This window comes from Carassius gibelio, chromosome B5 (assembly GCF_023724105.1).
Source record: "Carassius gibelio isolate Cgi1373 ecotype wild population from Czech Republic chromosome B5, carGib1.2-hapl.c, whole genome shotgun sequence".
Taxonomy (NCBI): Eukaryota; Metazoa; Chordata; class Actinopteri; order Cypriniformes; family Cyprinidae; genus Carassius; species Carassius gibelio.
In genome coordinates, this window is record NC_068400.1 from 26,635,785 (window position 1) to 26,658,956 (window position 23,172).

At 37.9% G+C, this 23,172-nt stretch overlaps 1 protein-coding gene across 2 annotated transcripts; it reads left to right on the forward strand.

Moving 5' to 3' along the window:
* The first annotated feature begins 1,654 nt into the window (after nt 1-1,654).
* On the forward strand, nt 1,655-22,315 carry LOC127958473 (arrestin domain-containing protein 3-like). Of its 2 annotated transcripts, XM_052557350.1 has the most exons (7): nt 1,655-2,119; nt 2,536-2,596; nt 6,453-6,600; nt 8,332-8,428; nt 9,500-9,756; nt 10,021-10,113; nt 21,655-22,315. In XM_052557350.1, the coding sequence occupies exons 1-7, from the start codon at nt 1,774-1,776 to the stop codon at nt 21,850-21,852; spliced, it is 1,200 nt and encodes a 399-aa protein (XP_052413310.1). In that variant the 5' UTR covers nt 1,655-1,773; the 3' UTR covers nt 21,853-22,315. The 2 variants fall into 2 exon arrangements, with proteins under 2 accessions (XP_052413310.1, XP_052413309.1); XM_052557349.1 differs by lacking the exon at nt 21,655-22,315 and having other exon boundaries at nt 1,658-2,119; nt 10,021-14,075.
* Nucleotides 22,316-23,172: the final 857 nt, after the last annotated feature.

Genomic DNA, 23,172 nt, shown 5'->3' on the forward strand with positions numbered 1-23,172 from the left:
TAAAATGCAATTTTATGTCATTTTACCCCACCAGATGGCAGCAGAGACTCTCAGTATCTCAATTCCAATGCCATCTGTTGGTTTTGAGGTAATGTACGGAAATTGGCTATTAGTTTTTTGTTTTTGGTGAAATAGTGTACAAAAACTGCTTATTTGCTTATTTTTTCGTAAAAATATCCGGAATAAAATGTGAATATAATTTAAATAACCTAAAAATTAGAAAAACTATATATATATGCCTAATTTGCACTATAAGGGGCCTAAAATATGCCAAGAAAACATCCCCCACACCATTACACCACCACCAGCAGCCTGCACAGGGGTAACAAGGCATGATGGATCCATGTTCTCATTCTGTTTACGCCAAATTCTGACTATACCATCTGAATGTCTCAACAGAAATCGAGACTCATCAGACCAGGCAACATTTTTCCAGTCTTCACTGTCCCATTTTGGTGAGCTCGTACAAATTGTAGCATGTTTTTCCTATTTGTAGTGGAGATGAGTGGTACCTGGTGGGGCCTTCTGCTGTTGTAGCCCATCCGCCTCAAGGTTGTGCGTTTTTTGGCTTCACAAATGCTTTGCTGCATACCTCGGTTGTAACGAGTGGTTATTAAATTCAAAGTTGCTCTTCTATCTGCTTGAATCATACAGTCAGCCCATTGTCCTCTGACCTCTAGCATCAACAAGGCATTTTCACCCACAGTACTGCTGCATACTGGATGTTTTTCCCTTTTCACAACATTCTTTGTAAACCCTAGAAATGGTTTACAATGTGCATGAAAATCCCAGTAACTGAGCACATTGTGAAATACTTAGACCGGCCCGTCTGGCACCAACAACCATGCCACGCTCAAAATTGCGTAAATCACTTTTCTTTCCCATTCTATACGTGTGTGTGTGTGTGTGTGTGTGTGTGTGTGTGTGTGTGTGTATATATATATATATATATATATATATATATATATATATATATATATATATATATATATATATATGTATACATATGTATGTGTGTGTGTGTGTGTGTGTGTGTGTACGTTTTCTATTTTTTTTTTCAGGTGATTTTGATTATATTTACATTTTATTCTGGATATTTTTAATAAAATATAAGCAAATAAGCAGTTTTTGTACATTATTTCACCGAAAACAAAAAAAATAATAAGGACACAATTTCCGACACAAAAACCAACAGATGACAGTAAACATGACATTACAAAACCCTGTGGAATATCCAAAGTTATGTAATGCACAAAGTTTGCTAACAGGAAGCATCACACCCACAACCCATCTTTATTTCACTGAAATGTCAATCCTGCTTTACCCAGGCAAACGAGAGGAACCTCCCAGCTGCGCTGTATTTGAATATTTAGTATACAGACCATAGACTAAAACGTCGCCAACTTGGCAGCGCAACAAGACTTCTACCGGATGATCGAAAATGGGCAAAAAGGCGGGAGCTGTTTGATGAAGTCACGCCCACCTATCGAGACGGCAGTGTAAGCAGCTACAGTCCACCTGTCACTCAAGTGACCACGCCCTTATTTATGCAGAACTTTAAGGCTTAAAATAATTTAAACGGATGAGTTATAAAAGAAATTCACCCCCCTCACAGTTGTCATGAAGGGCAAAATTAGCTATATAGACCAAACTTATTTTTTGCACCAGGATGTTAACGTTTTTTTTTTTTTTTCTGCTGTAAATTTGGGCATTTTAACGTGGGAAGTCTATGGGACTGTCTCCCTATTTCTGCCAGCCTCAAGCGGCCAGTCAATGAATTGCAGTTTTAGTCACTTTCTTGTTGGCTTTACGACAGAGAGCAGGAGGTTGCCGCTTGGTATAGACATAGAAATTAAAATGTCAAAATCCATCAAATTGCTCAGTCTTCAATACAACCAGATTAATGAAAGCGATACTTTTTCTAGTGGGGATATTGTGGAGGGACGAGTTGTTTTGGAGGTTATCAAAGAAATAAAGGTGAAAAGTTTTTTTGTGAAGCTGACGGGGGACGCACATGTGAGCTGGACTGAAGGCTCAGGTGACGACGAAACATCCTACAGCGACCACGAGAGATACTTCAAACTAAAGCAATACTTCATTCAAGAGAGCTCGAAGAAAGGTGAGGTTGCACGATATAGAAAACTTCAAATATATAAGAGTATCAAATTATTATTAGTAGTAATGATATTAGTAGTATTAAATTACTTTATAAATAAAATCTATGCGTACATTCATATACAGGAAAGATCATTAAATGTACAACCTCAAAAAAAGAAAAGGTTTTTATAAAAATTAGAAGTACTAATAACTGACTTCCTGTAATGTCTATGGGAAATGGTGAAAGAAATACAACTCTTTTTTATGGAGATACTTGTAATTAAATGAATTTCAAATATAACTTGCAAGTAAACTGCATAAAATAAATAATTTATTATTTACTGATAGTAATCTAAATATCCTTTTTTTTAAACTCAATTATTAATAATATAGTAATAATAACCCATACAGTATTAACATGTCTTTTTTATTCATCAGATGGACCAGTGATTAGCCCAGGATGTCATGTTTTTCCATTCAGATTTCAGCTGCCTCAACAGTGAGTGATACTACTGATGTGCTTTTCATAATACATCTTCAGTTGTTTTAGTTCCTCATTGTGTAAATATGTGCACAGTGAATAGACAAAGAATAGATATCCAATGATTCACTGACCAACTTAAATGTATTTTGTAAATATATAATTAAAACAATGATGGCACAGAGGCATAATAAAAGTGAAAAGATCATACTATATCCATTATAAACTGTTTTAAAATAGTCCACAATAAGATGGTGAATTGATAATATTATTATATTATATTTATATTATATTGTTATATTTAAACATTGTAATTAAAAGGAAAGTTGGTGTTACACAGTAGTAAACCTCCCTCTTATCATTCCTTTGAAATGAAGGTCAGTCAATCTGAAAAATCCAACCAGGCTCATGAAAATACACCGTAATCAGGCACCTTACTGCATGTTTCGCAGCAGTTTCAAAATGAAATTTTCAGAGAGTGACATTAAAACACACGTTCAATACATGACCGTTGCACATTTTTATGACATTGGTACAGGCACATACTGATGTGTTTTTATTACACTGCTTGAGGTACGTATTGTGGCTGTTCAGAATTTAAATATCCAGTGATATAAAAGTGATATAAAAATGCATTTGTTGATGCAGCTGTGCTATTTAAACTTCCTTATTCGGACCTGAGCTTTTTTGTCAAACCGTAATTTCACAGGGTTCGTTCCAGAGCTCATAATTCAAGTGCAATGCTGTATCCCGTGAGCTATGAATTAGAAATCTCATGCATATGAAGCTGTATATGTGATGAAAGTGTTCGAAAGTATTAGTTTACAAAGTGTGCAGGATGTTAAAATTGTTTTGAGGTCATAACGTATTATTCTGCAAGTAATTTTGTGATACTTAGCCTTTATTAGTCAAAACTCTGTACCTGTAAATCATACTTTTTGTGAAAAGGAATAAAAGTTTTCAAATTTTTACTGCCTCTGTTGTTCATTTTGACTGGAAACTGTGATTCGTAAATATTGGTACACAATTACGGTGTTGCAGAAATGTAGGCACATATAGAGGCACATATTTCCAGTGAGACTAGGTTGGAAAAATCTCAAGAACTTTGAATGTATCCCCAAGTGCAGTTGACAAAACCATCAAATGAAAGTGAAAGTGAAGTGACATTCAGCCAAGTATGGTGACCCATACTCAGAATTTGTGCTCTGCATTTAACCCATCCGAAATGCACACACACAGAGCAGTGAACACACACACACACTGTGAGCACACACCCGGAGCAGTGGGCAGCCATTTATGCTGCGGCGCCCGGGGAGCAGTTGGGGGTTAGATGCCTTGCTCAAGGGCACCTAAGTCGAGGTATTGAAGGTGGAGAGAGAGCTGTTCATGCACTCCCCCCACCCACAATTCCAATCCGGCCCGAGACTAGAACCCACAACCCTTCGATTGGGAGTCCAACCCTCTAACCATTAGGCCACGACTTCCCCAAAAAATGCTATGATACAACTGTTCAGAGGAGACTGTTTGAGTCGGGCCTTCTTGGTCAAACTGTGGCAAAGAAACCACAAACTATTTCAGAAGAACAAAAAGCAGAAGAGAGCTGTGTGGGCCAGGAAACACAAAAAAAGATTACTGGAAAACTGTCCTTTAGTCTGATGAGTGGAAATGTGAGATTGGTTCTAAGAGGGTGATCGAATAGTCCCTGAATTTGTTGATCCCACTGTGAAGCATTCAGATAGAGGTGTGATGTATATGGGTGCTTTGCTATTGACACTTAAGAGGCTGACTGAGAGAATATTTTAAAAAAATATTTTGAAAATCGCAAAAAAACCAAAAAAAAACACAGACCAACGTTTTATTGGCGATTGCAGCTGGCAGTCAGCAGCATTTATTAGTGCAAATAAAATGAAGGGCATTTTCAATCCTTTTCCAATGAGCTACTGTCAATCTTTTGTCATAAGTTGGCAGCAACAGCTGTGTGTTCGACTGATCGGTGTGCAGACCGTTTGGTTTACAGGGCCGTAGCTGGGGTTTGCGGGGCTCCAGTGCATTTTTTCCCGGTGGGCCCTGTTTGAAATTATGTAAATAGCACAAAAATACAAACTTTAAATTTTCAAGTTTGTGGGTGTCCATGTACAGAGACTGAATAATCAAATGTAAATCGCATTGAATAGTCTTTACTGTATAAATTAAATATAGATTAATTCTTGTTAAAACTACAAAGTAATTCAGTAAAGAGCAGAGAGTGATTTTTTCCTATTTAATTTCTTGAATTAAATATTAAGGACACTGACAACAGCAAGTAAATTAGGGCCGGTCACTTTAGGAGATAATAAATCCAATATTATACACATTCCATTTCTTCTCCAACTGTTTACTTTCACTGAAGACATAACCAACCATTTTTTCAAGGATACCTCCGAGGTGATAATTTTGCATGTAATTGTCGTCTCAAGAGCAAGAAAACACAAAACTCAATTTGGTGTTTAAGGGCTGTAGACGCTGCTCTCTGCATGCATACTGTACACACCGAACAGCGCGCGGATGCTGAATTAAGCTTTTTATGTCGTTTTGTGCTTGTATGTTTAAACTTGTGCGGGTATTAGTTCGTTCAGGCACAGGTGGAATAGAAGAAGAGCTCGGTTTAGTTCGGCCCCCTCCCCTCTCTCCACTCTAAAGATATGCTCCTCTCCTATCTTTGAAGGTAAGAGAAACCCTCTCGCGATACTTTGTTGTCATACACTGATTCTGTGCAGATCTGCTTCAAGTTGAACACACCTATTGGGTTTGTGGAGTTGTTGTTGTGCGTACTAGGGAACATATATACACCATACATCATCGCGTTGCTATATTATTGATATCGTGAGATGATAATTGTTTATCATGTAAAAATTTCTACCGAAATTATCTCCAGTGCCAACTCTTCAAAGTGGCACCAAGTGTCCGCTCCTACAGAGCGCCATCCTGTTCCCGTGTTCAGCCAAGAGGGAGCTCCTGATCTAGAGTTTAACCCTGAATGTCCTAGAGGCTCAAAAATGCCTGTGCTCCCACTCACTCCTGCCGCCTCCTCTGCTGCCGTCTGGCAGCGCCTCTGCTCACCCTCAGTCCACCATCTATGCAGTGCGAGCTCCGCGGGACTGCTATCCTCCAGCATCGCCCAACTCCAAGGCTGTTTCACTTTACTCACCGTCTAAGCCTCAGACTCCACCTTGGCCCATGGACCTGTAGGCTGCACCATGGCTCCTAGCTCACTCCTCTCCGCCATGAACTGGCAGTCGACTAGCTTTGCCAGGTTCCCTCTTCCCTCTGGCTCAGCCTTGGTCTGTCGTCGACCATCCTGCATCTCAGGACTCCACTCCAGTCCTTCATCCCCTCAGCTCCTCCTCAGTCCTTGGTTGCTCCGGCTTCACCACAGCCTCCAGGATCCGTATCTTCCCGTCGTTTGCTGGCACCATTTGCTCCGCATAGGACTTCCGGATCCTCCCCGTTGCACAGGCTCATCAGCTCTCCGTCTCCACCTCTGGCTCCTCACTCCTTTGGCTATATGTGGGTCGACATTATGGCTGTGGCCTGGGTCCAGCTGGGCTCCTCCTGTCTCCTTCCTGAATGCCCAGAGGCTCTGTCTGCTGGCCCCCTACCGGGAGTCCATCCTCCCCCGGAACCTCCTCCATCCCTGTTTGTTCAGTCTTCCTTGGTCAGTTCTACTTGTTGAATGTTGTGAAATTACCCAGTAATTCATCCCCTGTTCCGTGCTCCTCCCAGCACAGATTGTGACAGAAGTGGTGTCCCATCTTTTGACTGAAAGTGTGTGTGACACATTAAACACTGTAATGCTTGTCAGAAACTAAATTGTTTTATATTTCCATAATTTCAGAGATATGCCTCCATCTTTTAAAGGAATGCATGGCTGGGTTAAGTATGTCTTGACAGTAAAGCTGAGCAGGCCTTGGAAGTCAACATCTGCTGCACAGACAGAATTAAACTTTGTGCTGAGAAATTATGGGACCAATGATCATTTACTGGTATGAATTACAATTCCACATTTGACTCATCTATTGATTCACATTAATAAAGAGATGATGTAACTGCTTATTAAAGCAATTACTTCCAATAAGCTGTAGGATACAGTGAATTAAGAATAGCTAATGAGTGGTAATTGCTTTTATAAAATGTTTGTTCCATCAGGTACAGGTGCATCTCATTAAATTAGAATGTCATCAAAAATTTCATGTATTTTAGTAATTCAACTCAAATTGTGAAACTCGTTTATTAAATTAATTCAGTTCACACAGACTGAAGTAAGTTTTAACAGTTTAAGTCTTTGATTAATTTAATTGTGATGATTTTGGCTCACATTTAACAAAAACCCACAAATTCATAACAGATCCAAATACAATCTCAAAAAATGGAATATAGTGAAATGCCAATCAGCTAATCAACTCAAAACACCTGCAAAGGTTTCCTGAGCTTTCAAAATGGTCTCTCAGTTTGCTTCACTAGGCTACACAATCATGGGGAAGACTGTCCAGAAGACAATCATTGACACCCTTCACAAGGAGGGTAAGCCACAAACAGTAATTGCCAAAGAAGCTGGCTGTACACAGAGTGCTGTATCTAAGCATTTAGATATGTTCACAGAAAGTTGAGTGGAAGGAAAAAGTGTGGAAGAAAAAGATGCACAGCCAACCGAGAGAACCAAAGCTTTATGAGGATTGTCAAGCAAAATCGACTCAAGAATTTGAGCGAATTTCACAAGGAATGAACTGAGGCTGGGGTCAAGGCATCAAGCGCCACCACACATAGACGTGTCAAGGAATTTGCTGAACAACAGACACATTTGGGGTGCAATATCATCTGCTGGTGTTGGTCCAATGTGTTTTTTGAAAACCAAAGTCACTGCACCCATTTATCAGGAAATTTTAAAGCACTTCATGCTTCCTTTAGCTGACCTGCTGATTTCATTTTCCAAATGAGAAAAATGAGAAACAAGAGATCAAAAGGCTGAAAGCCACTATCAAAGGAACCTGGGCTTCCATACCACCTCAGCAGAGCCACAAACTGATCAGCTCCATGCCACGCCGAATTGAGGCAGTAACTAAAGCAAAAGGAGCCGGTACCAAGTACTGAGTACATGTACAGTAAATGAATATACTTTCCAGAAGGCCAACAATTCACTGAAAAAACTGTTTATTGGTCTTATGAAGTAATCTAATCTGTTGAGATTTGTTGAATTGGTGGGGTTTTTTTAAATGTGAGCCAAAATCATCACAATCAAAAGAACCAAAGACTTCAGTCTTTGTGCATTAAATTGATTTAATACACTAGTTTTACAATTTGAGTTGAATTACTTAAATGAACTTTTCCATGACATTCTAATTTATTGAAATGCACCTCTATTTTGTTCATAAAGTAAACAACAGCAATGTACAGTATTATTATTAGTATTATTATTATTAATACTATTCATTTTAATAAATATAATAACTTTTATATGACTACCAAGTAATGCAATTCTGATAGCAGAATGTTTTCCAGGCAACACTTAGATGCTGAGGCACAGTAATAATGATGTAAAGAGGTCACAGGTATTTGTTTCCAGAGTAATTTACAATGGCTCTGAACACAGCTCAATCAAGGACTGGATCTATCCAGAACTCCAGAAATGTAACTGAAAGTATGTTTCTGTGATTTAGAAATGATAGGAAATGTAATGTTATTTCACTCAATTCAATGTTGTTGTTTGTGTCATACAGCAACCACAATCTGGCACAGAGGACAAGAAGATAAAACTTTTTGGCTCAGGAAAAATGTCACTGGCTGTAAAAGCAGAAAAAACTGGCTATATGCAAGGTGATCATGTCACATATTTAGCTCTGAAGTGCTTCTGACAAAGCTGCTTAAGCTGAAGACACTAGCCTGCAATGTCAATTATTGGGTTTCCATTTTGAGATATTGCATACTGTCGTGGAAATTCTAATTAAATAACAATTTGTAGAGACTGAGAATGAAAAACCAAACAGAGTTTTATCTTTGTATTGCTTTAATTCTCTGCAGAGAATGATCTGGTTTACACACAGCTTCTGAGTCTGTGTGCAAAGAGATAACACATAGACTCACAGACCACTTTTAATAAGTATGTAAAAGATACATTGAATGACAAACTAGGACCTTTGAGCCAATCATGTTGCTCAGTGCACATCACCTCATAACTCATGTACATCTCATTCACCTCTCCCTGATACGGACATTCTCAGAACTAATTGTTCCTGGTACATGGTTCCTCTTTAGAAGTTGTTTTTCAGCCTAAAGCAGTTATGTGCACAGGTTACACAAAGAACTCAGTTTCCCTATGCACTATATATACTACCTTTTTCATTGTATGTTAAAAAGATACTTAAAAGAGATTAATGCAATTAATGCAAAATTAGCAAAACAAAAAATTTCAATAACAATACAAATTCTGGGAGTTACCAAGGAACATGGAAATATTTTTTTTTTAATTTTTATAAAATAAAAATATGCTCACTTGAAGTGCCTACATTTTTTTTTTATTAGATATAAAGCCATAAACTACGATAGAAAAAAAAAATTGCTGGGAAGACTGATTAATTTGCATTAAAATAAGTAATGGGACTAATAATTTGCTCAGGGACGAAAATAACAGCAGAGAAATGTCATCGTATAGCATCTTAAACTCGTCATTATCAAGTGAAAGACTAATCAAAATTAGTTGACGTACTTTCCATTGATATTCAGCTACTGTGTTCTAAACACACTGGATATCTGTCATCTGTAAATAATGTTAACATAATTTAAATTTGCTACTTGAATAGAAACTGACAATGGTCTTTCTTTCTTTCTTTCTTTCTTTTTCATTGTTGTAAGTTGTCTCTAATTGTAATTTTAAATTTTTTTTTGCAGGTGAAACGATAAGAGTTTTTGTCGACATTGACAACTCTTCATCTCGTAACGTCAGGCTAAAGTACAGCCTCAAGCAGCTACAAACGTTCATCGCTGACAAGAGCACTAATAGAGGATTCAAGTATATAGTCAAAGAGACTAGAGATCGCATTCCTTCTGGAGAAAAGTCAAAATTCATAGTGGATATAAAGCTTCCACATGACCTGACTGTCACCTTTGAAAACTGCAGAATTCTAAAAGTGCAGTATGAACTCAAGGTGCAGTTTTGCCATTTTTAAAGCAATAGTTCATCCCAAAATAAAAATATGGCATTAATTCTTCTGCAGAAAACAAAAAAAAATGACTTTATACAATGAAAAATGACAAAATACAAAAGAAACAAGCAGTGTGTTATTGATTTTTAAATAAACTCCCTGTAATTTAATAATAATTTATGGTAAAATAGTCTAAAACAACGTTAGTTTTACAGCTTAACAAGACTTTCTGTTGAAAAGTAAAGCAAACACATGATTGTCTTTCAGGTATATCTGGATGTTTCTTTTGCCTCAGATCCAGAAGTCAAATTTCCTGTGGTCATTCTTCCAGCTGGACAACAGTGTCCTCCCTGGCAAGGCCAACCTGGAGGATTCCAGCCATATCCACCACCTCAGCCTAACCTTGTGCCTTATCCTGGTGAACTACCTCCTCCACCTGCAGGACTTTACCACAATCTGTATGACCCTACAGTGCTGCCCTTTCCAGGAACTGCTGCAGGGGTCTATCCAAATCCACATGCCATCCAGCCTGGTTTCCTTCTGGCTCCTTCTGCACCAGTTTATGATCCAAATCAAAGCACTAAAGAATCGACTCCTAATGTGCCTTATTAGTCTCCTTTACCAGCCAAACCTCTGAGCACCATTTATGCTGTCAATGAGTACTTAATGTCTACATGCCTACTATCAGAAAGCTCAGTTCGTATCATTGTGCCTTTTAAACTTTTTGTTTTCCTGTAGTTCAACTTGTAGAGCACTGCGCTAGCAAGCAAGAGCAAGGTTGGGGGTTCGATTCCCCGGGAACACATGATATGTAAAAATTGATAGCCTGAATGCACTGTAAGTCGGTTTGGATAAAAGCGTCTGCTAAATGCATAAATTTAATTTTTTAATTTAATTTAATTTAAGTTTAACACATTTTTTATTTCACAGGGAATGTATATACTTTATGTAGCCCTTCCCCCTTTCAGCATTGCACTCACTGTTTTCTGTCTTCAGTTTAAATTTATACAGCATAAGGCTAAGATCTTATGGATTTACAGTGCCCTCCATAAGTATTGGAACAGTAAAGACAAAATTGCTTTCTCTGCTGTGGAATCGAGACATTTGCAAATATGATTAAAAGATGAATATGCGACAAAACAGAATGTCACATTTTATTATTAGGTCTTTCGACAAATACATGTTTTACCAAGTAAAAAGGACAGCACTTTTAGAGTTCATCCCACTATTTGATGTGAGCGTAAGTATTGGAACAGTTGAATTTAAGGCAGATGTACAAGATTAAAAGCTAATATTTAGTTGCAGATCCCTTGCATGCAATCAGAGCAGTGAGTCTGCAACCCATAGACATCACCAGACTCTTGGTCTTATGCTTTGAAATGCCTTTCTACAACCTGTAATGCAGCCAATTCCAGCTGTTGCTTGTTTGGGGGAGTTTCTGTCTTTAGTCTTCTCTTTAGCTGGTGAAATTAATGTTCAATCTGATTTAAATCTGTAGATTGATTTGGGCAATCTGTGGCAAGTGTGCACACAAGACTGCACACTTTCTGAAATCCTGTACGTTAAAGGGGGGGTGAAATGCTCGTTTTCACTCAATATTCTGTTAATCTTGAGTACCTATAGAGTAGTACTGCATCCTTCATAACTCCAAGAAGTCTTTAGTTTTATTATATTCATAAGAGAAAGATAGTCTGTACCGATTTTTCGCAGAAAAACACGACCGGCTGGAGGCGTGACGTGTGGGCGGAGCTAAAGAATCACGAGCGCGAGTAAGCTTTTGCGTTGAAAGCGTTTGGAAGCTGTGACAGCTGTGAAGGCTGAAACTGAACGAGAGCAGCAGCAGCAACGACTCGCTCCAAGCGGGGCTCGAACCCGGGTCTCCAGCAGGGGAGGGGGACGCACTAACAAGGAGGCAGAGATATTTTAAGCAGTTTTACTCACCGCATGCGGTTCCAACACACGATCGTGACCCTTTTTCGTTGGGACTGCATTATCCTTAAGAAATAAACGATGTGCAAATCCGGCGTCAAACTGGGCCTTGTTTGTAACAAAAACACTTGCACAACTCCGTTGATGCTCTGTAAAAATAAACTCCATCCACTGGTCCCTTAATGCTGTTTTTTTTTGGTAATCTATGCAAGATTGTCTTGCCCTGGCAACCAAAAACACACTCCTTTTGTGACATTTCGCGACGCTCTCGCTCTTTATCAGTGAATGCCTGTTGTGCTCTCAGTGCTTGGCTATACAGGAGCGCGCGCTCTTCCGGCAGAAGTGCCCTTGTAAGGAAATTCCGTTCCATCTAACGTCACACAGAACCATACTCGAAAAAAACTTTCCGAAACTTGTGACAAACCGGAAGGAGTATTTTTGGAACAAAAATACTCATTCAAACGTACAACTTAATTTTTGAAACTTTGTCCATGTTGGGAATCCAACTCTATAACAGTGTAAAAAACTCAGTATGCATGAAATAGCATTTCACCCCCCCTTTAAGGGATACGCGGTCCGCTTCATTCCCTTTCTTTGAATTGGTTAGACCTTGGTTCCTTGGGCAGCACTCAGCCAGTGTGTCTTAATTAATACACTTTAGGCATCGCTTCGCTCAACATGAGTATTTGGGTGATTGCCGTAGTAGTTTAGCAGTGCTCCCCTTTACCAAAAAAGGTTGCCTATGAGTGCGCTAATTAAGACTTTAAATTTGTTTGCCCTGATAAAGTCCTTGACTGAATTGGCAGGGTGTTTTGGGTCATTGTCCTGATCCAATATGAAGTGCTTCCTAATGAGTTTGGTGGCATTTTCTTGAATATTGGTAGCCAAGATGATTTTGTACCTTTCCAAATTCATTCTGCTATTGCTATCATACATTAAATCATCATTAGAATTAAGAGGTCCTGTTCTAGAGACACCCATGTATGCCCAAACCATGACTCCACCTCCACCAGGCTTTACAGATGTATGCTTAGGAACATTTGCAGTTCCATTTTTTTCTCCACACTTTTGCTTTCCGATCACTTAGATAAAGGTTAATCTTTGTCTCATCTGTCCATCAACTCAGTTCCAAAACTCTGGCTCACATTTATGAAGAATCTTGTCTTTCTATTTTTGGTAATGATCAGAGGTTTGCATCTTGCTGCACTCAAAAAAAAAAAAAAAATCTTGCCACAATTGCCACTGTCAAAACTATTAGATTTAATCAGTTAAACATTATGGATAGGATTTAAGTACATCTGGCTCTGAAACAAGTCAGATCCAATTAGTTAAATTGTATGAGATAGGTTTACATACAAATGGAATCGTTTACCATACTGTTGGTGGTATTGCACAGTGAGCTGTGTAAAGTGGCTTTGGTAATGAACGGGCAAGTTCAAAAAAGGCAGCGCCAGAAGAAGCGTTCGTTTGATTCTCCTAACTATTTTGCATTAGAGCAGCCTGGATCATAATCTGTTTACAAGGTAAGATATATATTCTATTAACTTAGTGTATATTATTTGATAGGTTTCATTGTATTATTACAATGAAAGTATTATATACATGTATTATATACACATATTATTAGTGTGGTTGCTAAAATCAATGCACTGACTGTTTTTTTTCTTTCACTAGCTAACTGATGGTACTAATTAGGGCTGGGTTGAAATCCATTTTCGATTTTAATCGTTTCTCATTGTTACAGTGATCTCAGTGTAAATCCTAAGAATCACTAGATGCTGTTTTCACTTGATGCATGAACAAAACTTAATGAAACATAATAAATCAAGTTTTGTTACTTGTGATATGAAACAAAGTGTCAAATTTAAGATTCCGCCAATTGTATCACTAAAGATGAAGTGTAAATACTTGTTTGGTGTTAAATGTAAGGTAAAAAATGATTTTAGCACCTCCGTATAAGCAGCGGTGAAGAACTCACGTGAATCATCATCTCTTTCTCTTTACTTATAGATACCACAGCAAATAAACATGAATGATCAACAGAGGTCACATCACAGATCACAGAATCACATCTCACATCATCTTTTAGGTATGTCCCTGAAAAGCCATTGAGTGAGTATAAACTCTAAACTTTTTAGAAAAAATAAATAAATAAAAAATGGTATTTTGCTAAATATGTGCACAGTGTCACTCTTGGGTGTTTGATGCTTTTTGGACTGATTTATGTGCTTAACTGAAGCTATGCAAAGAAGTTCAAGTGCACATTTGAAGAAAATCCTGGATACAACCAAGCTATAACCAAATAACTCTTAAAGGTGCCATGTGCAAAAATTGAGGTAAAAATAACCAAAAAATGACCTACACGCATCAAAAGAATGAGAAGAAATAAGGGTGATGATGTCATTAAAAAAATGTCAAGTTATAGTGCTGCAGACATATCAATCTTAATTAGCATTAGCATTACTAGCCCCGGCCCGACAGGTGTCGTAATACCAGTTTCGGCCATGGGAGGCGGTATGCGGGCAACATAACCACCAGCCAACCTGCAATACACGAATAACTCACACGGCTTGTGGGCGTACTTGAACCTGATGTCAATCGTGTGGAAAGTACAGCCCCCTAGTTCATTTCAGTTCAGGGAAGAGAGCGGAAGGATGACTGAAGCCCTTGGCAAGAGACCACCACCCGCTACAGGGAAACAACCGCGCTCGGAATCACAAATCAAATCCGATAAGAAAAGGAGCCGAACCAGAGTAAACATCGGCACTGCTTTCAATCGCTGGACCTGAAACTGATGGACCTGAAAGAAATGAGGTTAGACTCCGAACTTGCAACATTTCTTTTTGATTGGTAAGTTAGATGCTGTTAGTATTTCGCTAGAAGTTTGTTTTATATGTTTGTGTATTTTTTTTCGGGAAGTTATAACATAGAAATGTATCGAAGGCTGTTCGATAAACGTGCTAATGTTAGCGATGGCTAACCGTAATTGCGTTTGATAATTAGCTAGCTATAACTTACCCATTTTTTATATCATAACTAACCTGCTCTGTCTAGTCTGTTGGTCTCCCTGTCCTCTTTGCTTCGTGGTTTTTCTGTGCGTGAGAAAATTGATGTGTGGCGTGAAAGCGTGTGAAAAGAGTAAATTGCGTGTCTCACGGTGAATGCTTGAGAGTTGGCAGCTCTGGTTATGTTGGTTGGCCCTAGCTTGGTCAACATCAGACAGCTGAAGTTGACCAATGATGTTGACAGAATGCTGTCTGTCAAATTAATTTAATTCAAATAATGTGTATATACAACTCAAAATTTAATATGAACAAAACGAATGGGAACATATTCACTGGTAAATGTGAAGGGGAGTAGCTTGAAGATGTAATTTTTCAAAATCACTTGACATCACCCAACGTTCCTCTGGAGGCAAAACGTCCTCTTAGGCTTCGGCTATGGCTGTAGGGTTGTTGTGAAGGTAGGGGCGGAGCATAGAGACTATGCCGTTTCTCGTTTGTTACTCTAGAGTAGACCAATTCACTTTATTGAGGCATACTGCCCCCATCTGGTATGGAATGTGGAGTATGACTTGATTTTTTTGCCAGACATGACAGATGGCACCTTTAAGTAATGACAATTGAGATGTCATATTTTTGTACTTGAGTCAATGTGTTAAAAGTTTTAAATGCAGAATGTTCCTTCCATACTCATGTACTCCTAACATGTAATAAAATATGCATGAAAAGTGTGGTGCAGAGACTCAACCCGAGCCTTATGGCATTTTTTTCTAATCGTTGTCCTATTTTTCTAAATTATTGCATGTAGCAGATTTGTTTTAAATGTTAGTGAAACATAAGCAGTACTGTTATCATCGATAATCGCTCTACCTCAACCTTATCATGTATCGCTCTACCTCTAATTGGCACAGTTCTTGAGGATGTTGATCTTATTTCTGCACTCTGTTATAAATGTTTTAACAGAGTTTAATTTATAATTTGTTGTCTTTTTCCATTTATTTCTGCAGAATGGTTTTGGAAAATAGGATTTAACCTTAATGTGCATGTAAATGTGATGGGTGTAGGACCTCAGTGAACAGTCATGCCAATAACTGCATAATCTGCTACTTCTGCCAAAGGAATTAAAAGAGCCTACTTCCTCCCATCTACAATCTGAACACAGTTAATGATTAGCTGAATGGGGAACAATGCTGAGTTGATAACGTGATTCCACAACAGAGGACGTCTGTCTCGCTTATCAGAAAAACTAATCATGAGCTAATCATGTGACATCGACATCCTGAGTTGGTTTCCTGTCAGGAGTGTTGTTTTCCAATTAAAAGAGTTGACGACATTAACTATTTTCACAAGATACATATATTAACAAATATGTTCGATGTGTTCAAGGTAATCAGTGCAACTTTAACCAATTTTCAATATATGGCTTTTATAACTTTAGCAGGTAGTGCTATTAAATGTGTGTAAGATATGGAAAATTTAGTATTGTACTTGTCACGGTTGGTAAACCGTGATCTCGGGGTGTTTACACTTTGTGGTGAATTCTGTGTGTCCCGCGTCTGCACTGATTAGTTGTGGGCGTCTCTATTAATTGTATCAGCAACAGCTGCCACTCATTACTCATCCACTATATAATGGCTTGCCTCACGTGTTGTGTTTGTGAGATCGTTGTTTAATGTTTGATGTGGTTACCCTGTTCGTCTGGCTCTCAGTTCAAAACCGGGATATTAGCAATAACCCAGTCGCGCACGGCCATAAACACCGGCAAAAACCCGGATATGCTCATATCCCGGTTTTTAAAAACCGGGATATTATACCTGGGGTACCCCTTTTCTAACCCGAATATTTGGTCTTGTAAACGCGTTTCGGCATATTCCCATCAAAGTGTGTGTTCTGTGCATGTTCTATTCGCAAGGAATCTTGGTCTTTTGAGTCTTTGGATACAGGAAGAAGAATCGGAAATGACGCATATTACGTATTACGTCCAGACGCTAACCGTGCGTCGTTGTTTACATCGGGATATTGGCGACTGATTACACATTCCATGTATACAGGAGTAACTCTCTCTGCTCATGCATGTAAACGGGTTATCCCGAATGTTTCAGAAACCCAAATAGTGACCTTAACCCGACCATAACCCGAATTTTAACAGCATGTAAACGTAGTCAGTGTTTTTTTGCGTTTGGATGTCTGTGTTTCCCTAGAACCTCATCCACTCTTCCCACGTTCACTCAGCCACGGACACTTACATGTCACGTGATGTTTAATAGTACAAAGAGAACTAATCCTGTATTTTCGAATAATATTACCAAGGAGCAACATGTATATTGAAAATAGCAAAGGACCTAGGACATATCCTTGTGATATTTTACTGGTGATAAATGAGATGAATACCCATTTAAATAAACAAAGTGGTAGTTATCGGACAAGTAGAATTTAAACCATCTTAGAGCCTGCCCTTATACCTGTATAGTTTTGAATTCGATTTAGTATTTCATGATCTATGGTGTCGAAGGCAGCACTAAGATCAAGTAAAACTAGCAATGAGATGCATTCTTGATCTGACGCAAGAAGCAATTCATTTGTAATTTTAACAAGTGCAGCTTCTGTGCTATGGTGGGGCCTGAAACCTGACTGAAATTCTTCATACAGATAATTTTTTTGCAATAAGGAGCACAATTGAGCAGACAACTTTTTAAACATTTTTTAGACCGATTTGAAATGGGCCTATAATTTGCCAATTCACTAGGATCTTGTTGAGATGTGACCTAAAGATGACGACGAGTTAATAATGTTGAGAAGCGGTTCTTTAGCTACAGGTAAGAACTCTTTCAGTAATATAGTTGGTATAGGATCTAATAAACATATTTTTGATTTAGATGTGATAAGTTTATTTAGCTCTTCCTGTCCTATAGTTGTAAAGCACTGCAGTTTAGCTTTGGGTGCGTTGGATGAAACTGAAGTGTTAGACTCTGTAGAATCTACATTTGCTATCTATTTTATTAGTGAAGAAATTCATAAAATCATTACTATTAAATCATGTGGTGTCTGGTCATTTATTAATCTAGCCAATGAAATAAAATAAAATAAATACTTTGGACTTAGTTAGTTTTTCTCCATTTGCTCTCAAGACTACAAGTTTCTTTCATGAGAGAGTGATTATTACTGTAATACCATAACACAGTACGTTTTTATTGAACCTTTTACAATTTGATGGGGGCAACAGCTTTTTGTTGCCAGTAATTTCGTCTAGTTCATGTGTAATTTTGGGTACACATAGCAGTTGAGATAAATCAGGCAGGTTATTTACGAATCTGTCTTTGGTGGCTGGAACAATAGTTCTGCCCAGATGGTAACGCTGAGACCTATAGTTAATATCAGGTATATGCAGCTTGCACGATACAAGAAAATGGTCGGTAAAATCATAATTTGAGGTACGATATCTATATCAGTAAGATCAATTAAATGCTATATAATTTAATCTAGTGTATGATTAAAACGATGAGTGGGCCTGGTGACATTTTGCTTGACTCCAAAATGTCGGCCAGTCAATGAATTTGGTCACTTCCTTGTTGGCTTCATGAGAGAGAGCGGGAGGTTGCCGCTCGGATACAATAGATTTATTTTGCATATCTGACAATGTAACATTAAGCAGAAGTATTTCAAATGAGTTAAACCTGTATCCTGTTTTCTGGGTAACATTGAGAATATACCTATATATTGTTGCAGTGAATAAAGCAATGGTAATATGTGTGAATAGAGTATTAGCAATGCAAGAGGGATTTGCGGCAACCACACTGGCGATGCCAACGGGCTATAAGCTAAATAGCACTCTGATTGTTTTTGTTGTAGAATACGATAGAGGATATATTCACGCTATAGAAATGAAAATGGTGTATAAAATAGATTTTTAAGATTAAAAAATAGTCTAAAAATAATGTGACGGAGCTCAAACTCAATACACATGGCAGCAACAAACAGGAAGTGACGTGATTCACTAAAGATAATTGAATTTATAACGGCTAAGGGGCATTCTTAGGCGCGACTTGAAGTGGAGTTCCCTTTTAACCCTCTTAGCCTTTTAGCTGTCGTAAATTCGTAATGTCGTAAACCACAGCTTTACAGAGCTTATAATTTTTTTATAACACTGTTATAAATCCCATACACAAAATAAGGGTTCACAAAATAAAACCGAGCAAATGAATTATAATAAGATTAATAAAAACACTATTTTCTGGCACAAATGTAAATAAAAGTGTATGTTTGTAGAGTAATGTACAACAGCTTTGAACGCAGCTCAACCAATAAGAATCAAGGACCGCATAATCCGTGTTAAGACTGTATTTATTACTGCAAAAATGCTTGTACAATATGAGGTTCTTTACTGAAGTTATTATCTCATAATATGCTACACAGTATCTGGTTTGTTAAAAGTTGTAAAAGTAACTTTCAGGGGATTCATACCAGTATCAGGACAGACGAGGACCCAAGAGCGGAATGAGGCTGAAAAATAGTATTTTATTAAAGAGGACGTGACGTCTTAACGTCAAAAAACAAAACAATAACCCACTGGGGGGGAAGAATCAGTCTTGACTTCACACTGCTCAGCGGTCGTGCGCTCAGCCTCTGAGAACGCCAGGAGAGAGGGGGCAACGAATCCAAAGCGGCAGGCAGGAGAATAGTCGGGCAGACAAGGGGTCAAGCGAGGTGCAGACAGGGCTGATAACGGCGGGCAGTACCAGAGTCAAAAACAGTCCAGGTCGAAAACCAGAAGAGCGGTCTGAAATCCTCTGAGGGCAAAGCACAGGTTACACTAACTGGGCAGACAAACCAACAAACGAACTGACCAGAACAGGACAGAACCGAACCGAAGCCAAACGCCAAAAGGTCACAGAACACACTGACAAGGATGGGTGAAAATCAAGCAGAATAAATAGGGTGAGTAATGAGATAGAGGGAACAGGTGCGTCAGACAAGCCACAGCCTAGATTGCTGAGCGAGATCATCTGGCGCTAGAGCTAAGGGAAGAAAAACCAGAAAAATATAAAAAATCAGAGAGAGAGAGAAAAAAAGGGGGAAAAAACGAAAACAAGTATAGAAAAATGAGTAGAAACGAAAAAAATATATAAAAATAAACAAAGTAAAAAAAAAGGAAGAAAAAAGGACAGATCATACTCGAGTCCTGACAACCAGAGCTCTTCATCTCTCAAGTGCCAAGTCAAATCACGTGAGTTACCGAGCAAACCTACTGAATTAGAAAACTCAGAATGCATATGAAACTGTATATGACGACATTCATAATGAACAGAACAAATGTATTTAACAAATGATTTGTGTATCATTGTAGATTATTATTTTTAAATAAATACTAAATAAATTAAAAACCTATTATTATGCATGTGACAGTAATGGATTTATTTTTTAATACATATGTAATGCATACATTAACACAAAATGCACTACACTTTTCAGCCTCCATCTTTTACATACATTCATGGATGGGTGAAGTATGTCTTGATGGTAAAACTGAAGAGGCCACTGAAGCCAACATCTTTTAAACATCTGTAATTATCTTTTGTGCCCAAAAATGATGCGACCAATGATCATTTACCAGTATGAATTATAATTCCATAATATAACATTATTTAATTATTATTTGATTCTTAGGGCACTTATCTATTGATTCACATAAATAGATGATGTAACTGCTTTACTGTCATCAGACCACATGTATCGAGATTTGCTTGTGACCTGTAGACGAATTTGAATGTGATGTTTAGTTATTTAAATACACTGTTAAAAATATTCCGTAAAATATATAGTAAAAAACAGGCAGCTGTGGTTGCCAGAATTATACCGTAAAAAATACAGTAAAACCGTTTTGGTTTAAGGGTTTTATACCGTAAAAAATACAGTTACACTGTTGTAGGTTTAACGGTTTTACTTTATATTTACAGTTTAATACCATAATTTAACTGATATATTATTAATATAGGAACTTATTAAAGCACTGAAATCTGTATTGTACCTTTGTATTACACTGGTAACCACCAAAAGCAGATGGTGATGAGAGAGTCACGTGGTGAAACAAAGCCCATCAAAAGCAGCTTTTAAATAATAAGATATATAGAAGGTGCACGGTGTCATTCACACAAGCACTAAACACCATCATGGTGAGACTCATTAAACTGAAATATGCAATAAACATTAATTTAACAACATTTTATGTAACATACAAACCTAATAAACATAACAGATGAGAAAAAATTAAGAAGAAACAGTTATTTCAAAGAAAAAACATCGAATTCAAAAATGCAACGCAGAGAATTCTGGGAACGTAAGTTTACGTTTTTTCCCTGTAAAGTTTACAGGAAATTACCGTTAACCAGTAAACGGGTTTGTACTGTAGCATTTTCACAGTTTTTTACCGTTAAAATCACAGTCATTTTTTACAGTGTATGTTTGTTTCATAATGCAACCACAAGCTGGGACATGAAGACAAAATGATGAAACTTTTCAGCTCAGGACAAATGTCACTCACTGAATCAACAGACAAAACTGGCTATATGAAAGGGGATGTCATCATAGCTCTTTAAGTGCATCTGTCAAAGCAACCTAAACTGAAGACACTAGCCTGCAATGTCAAAGAAGCAATTGTATTATTGATGTATTTTATCTCTATTTTCTTATTATTGGTGAAGATTGTCGACATTGAACAACTCTTCATCTCGTGACGTCAAGCTAAAATACAGCCAGAAGGAGCTACAGATGTTCATCGCTGGCAAAAGAACTAAAAGAGGATTAAAATATATAGTCTAAGAGACTAAAGATCACGTTCCGCCTGGAGAAAAGTCTAAATTCATAGATAACATGACAGGTGTGTCTGGATTTGTCTTTTGCCTCAGTTCCAGAAGTCAGATTTCCTGTGGTCATTCTTCCAGCTGGACAACAGTGTCCTCCCTGGCAAGGCCCACCTGGAGGATTCCAGCCATATCCACCACCTCAGCCTAACCTTGTGCCTTATCCTGGTGAACTACCTCCTCCACCTGCAGGACTTTACCACAATCTGTATGACCCTACAGTGCTGCCCTATCCAGGAGCTGCTGCAGGGGTCTATCCAAATCCACATGCCATCCAGCCAGGTTTCCTTCTGCACCAGTTTATGATCTAAAACACTAAAGATTCCTCTCCAAAAGTGCCTTATTAGTGTTTTTTTACCAGCGAAACTTGTGCTGTGTCAATGAAAACTTCATGGATTTATCTGCATGATTTCACCTCAGGTGCCCATTACATTGTGCCTTGTAAACTCTGCACTCTCTTGATGATATTACTGCAGTTTTATTGATACTGTGTTCTTTTCAGAACATATTGCAGTTTATCTGTTTGTGCTTTTAACCTCCAGCCATAATGAAATAGTCTATCGACTGTAACCACTGTTTGTATGATATGCTTTACCAAAGACTGTAACAAGTCTGAACAAATATCTATGAAAATAAAAGAGGATTGCTCCACTGTGCTACAGTAATGGATTAAGATTCTGACAAATAATCCCTAGAGAAACTACTACATCACAAATCACCAAACACCATTTACCTTAACCCCCTGCTTAAGTCTTTGTCTCACAAATTAAGTCCACGTTTTAAACTAAACTAAACTAAACTTGAAACTCTCAGACATCTTAATATCAAAACGCCTTGCATTTTTACAAGGGTGGGGATGTGTCTGTTTCGCTTAAGATAAATGTACATGAGAATTTGAACAATTATCTCCACCTTCAACTCCACTGCACGCAAAGTTACTGTTCTCCAACAAACCCCTAGAGAGCAGCAGAAACCAGCGTAACTCATGGTTCACAAACCCGGGCGTACTTGACTGAAGGAAGACAGCGGGATCGATTGTGCAGCCGCTAGGTGGCGCAGAAGTCTTCAGAACTGAAGCAGTACTGTAGATCTAGAGCAGATAAATGATACTGGGTGAGTTGGCCTAATATCCGAGTGTGTGTGTATATATATATATATATATATATATATATATATATATATATATATATATATATATATATATATATATATATATATATATATATATATATACTAAAAAAGAGGGTTCCTACAAAAATACTCAGTTCAAGTAAGATATGTTATGTTATGAAAACTGGTGCAATTGGCATCATATTACCATCTTTATCAAAATGTAACAAGGCAGCATGACGTGAGCAACATTGATCTCTTTATCTGCATCTAAACCATGATTGCATTCATAATTTGAATAAAATCAGTTGTGTTGTTTAAGTCCTAATATGTTTGGGGGTTATAATAAAAAGCTATATCTAAGCTATATTTTGTTCCTGTTGTGCATACCCACTGAGTAACCAGAGCCCAAATTCAATTTATTTAACAATCTATAACATGTTACTCTATAACCAAACTGTTCAAATATTAATGTGGGCCTCTACCTAACCGTGTGAAAATGTCTATACTTCCACGTATTC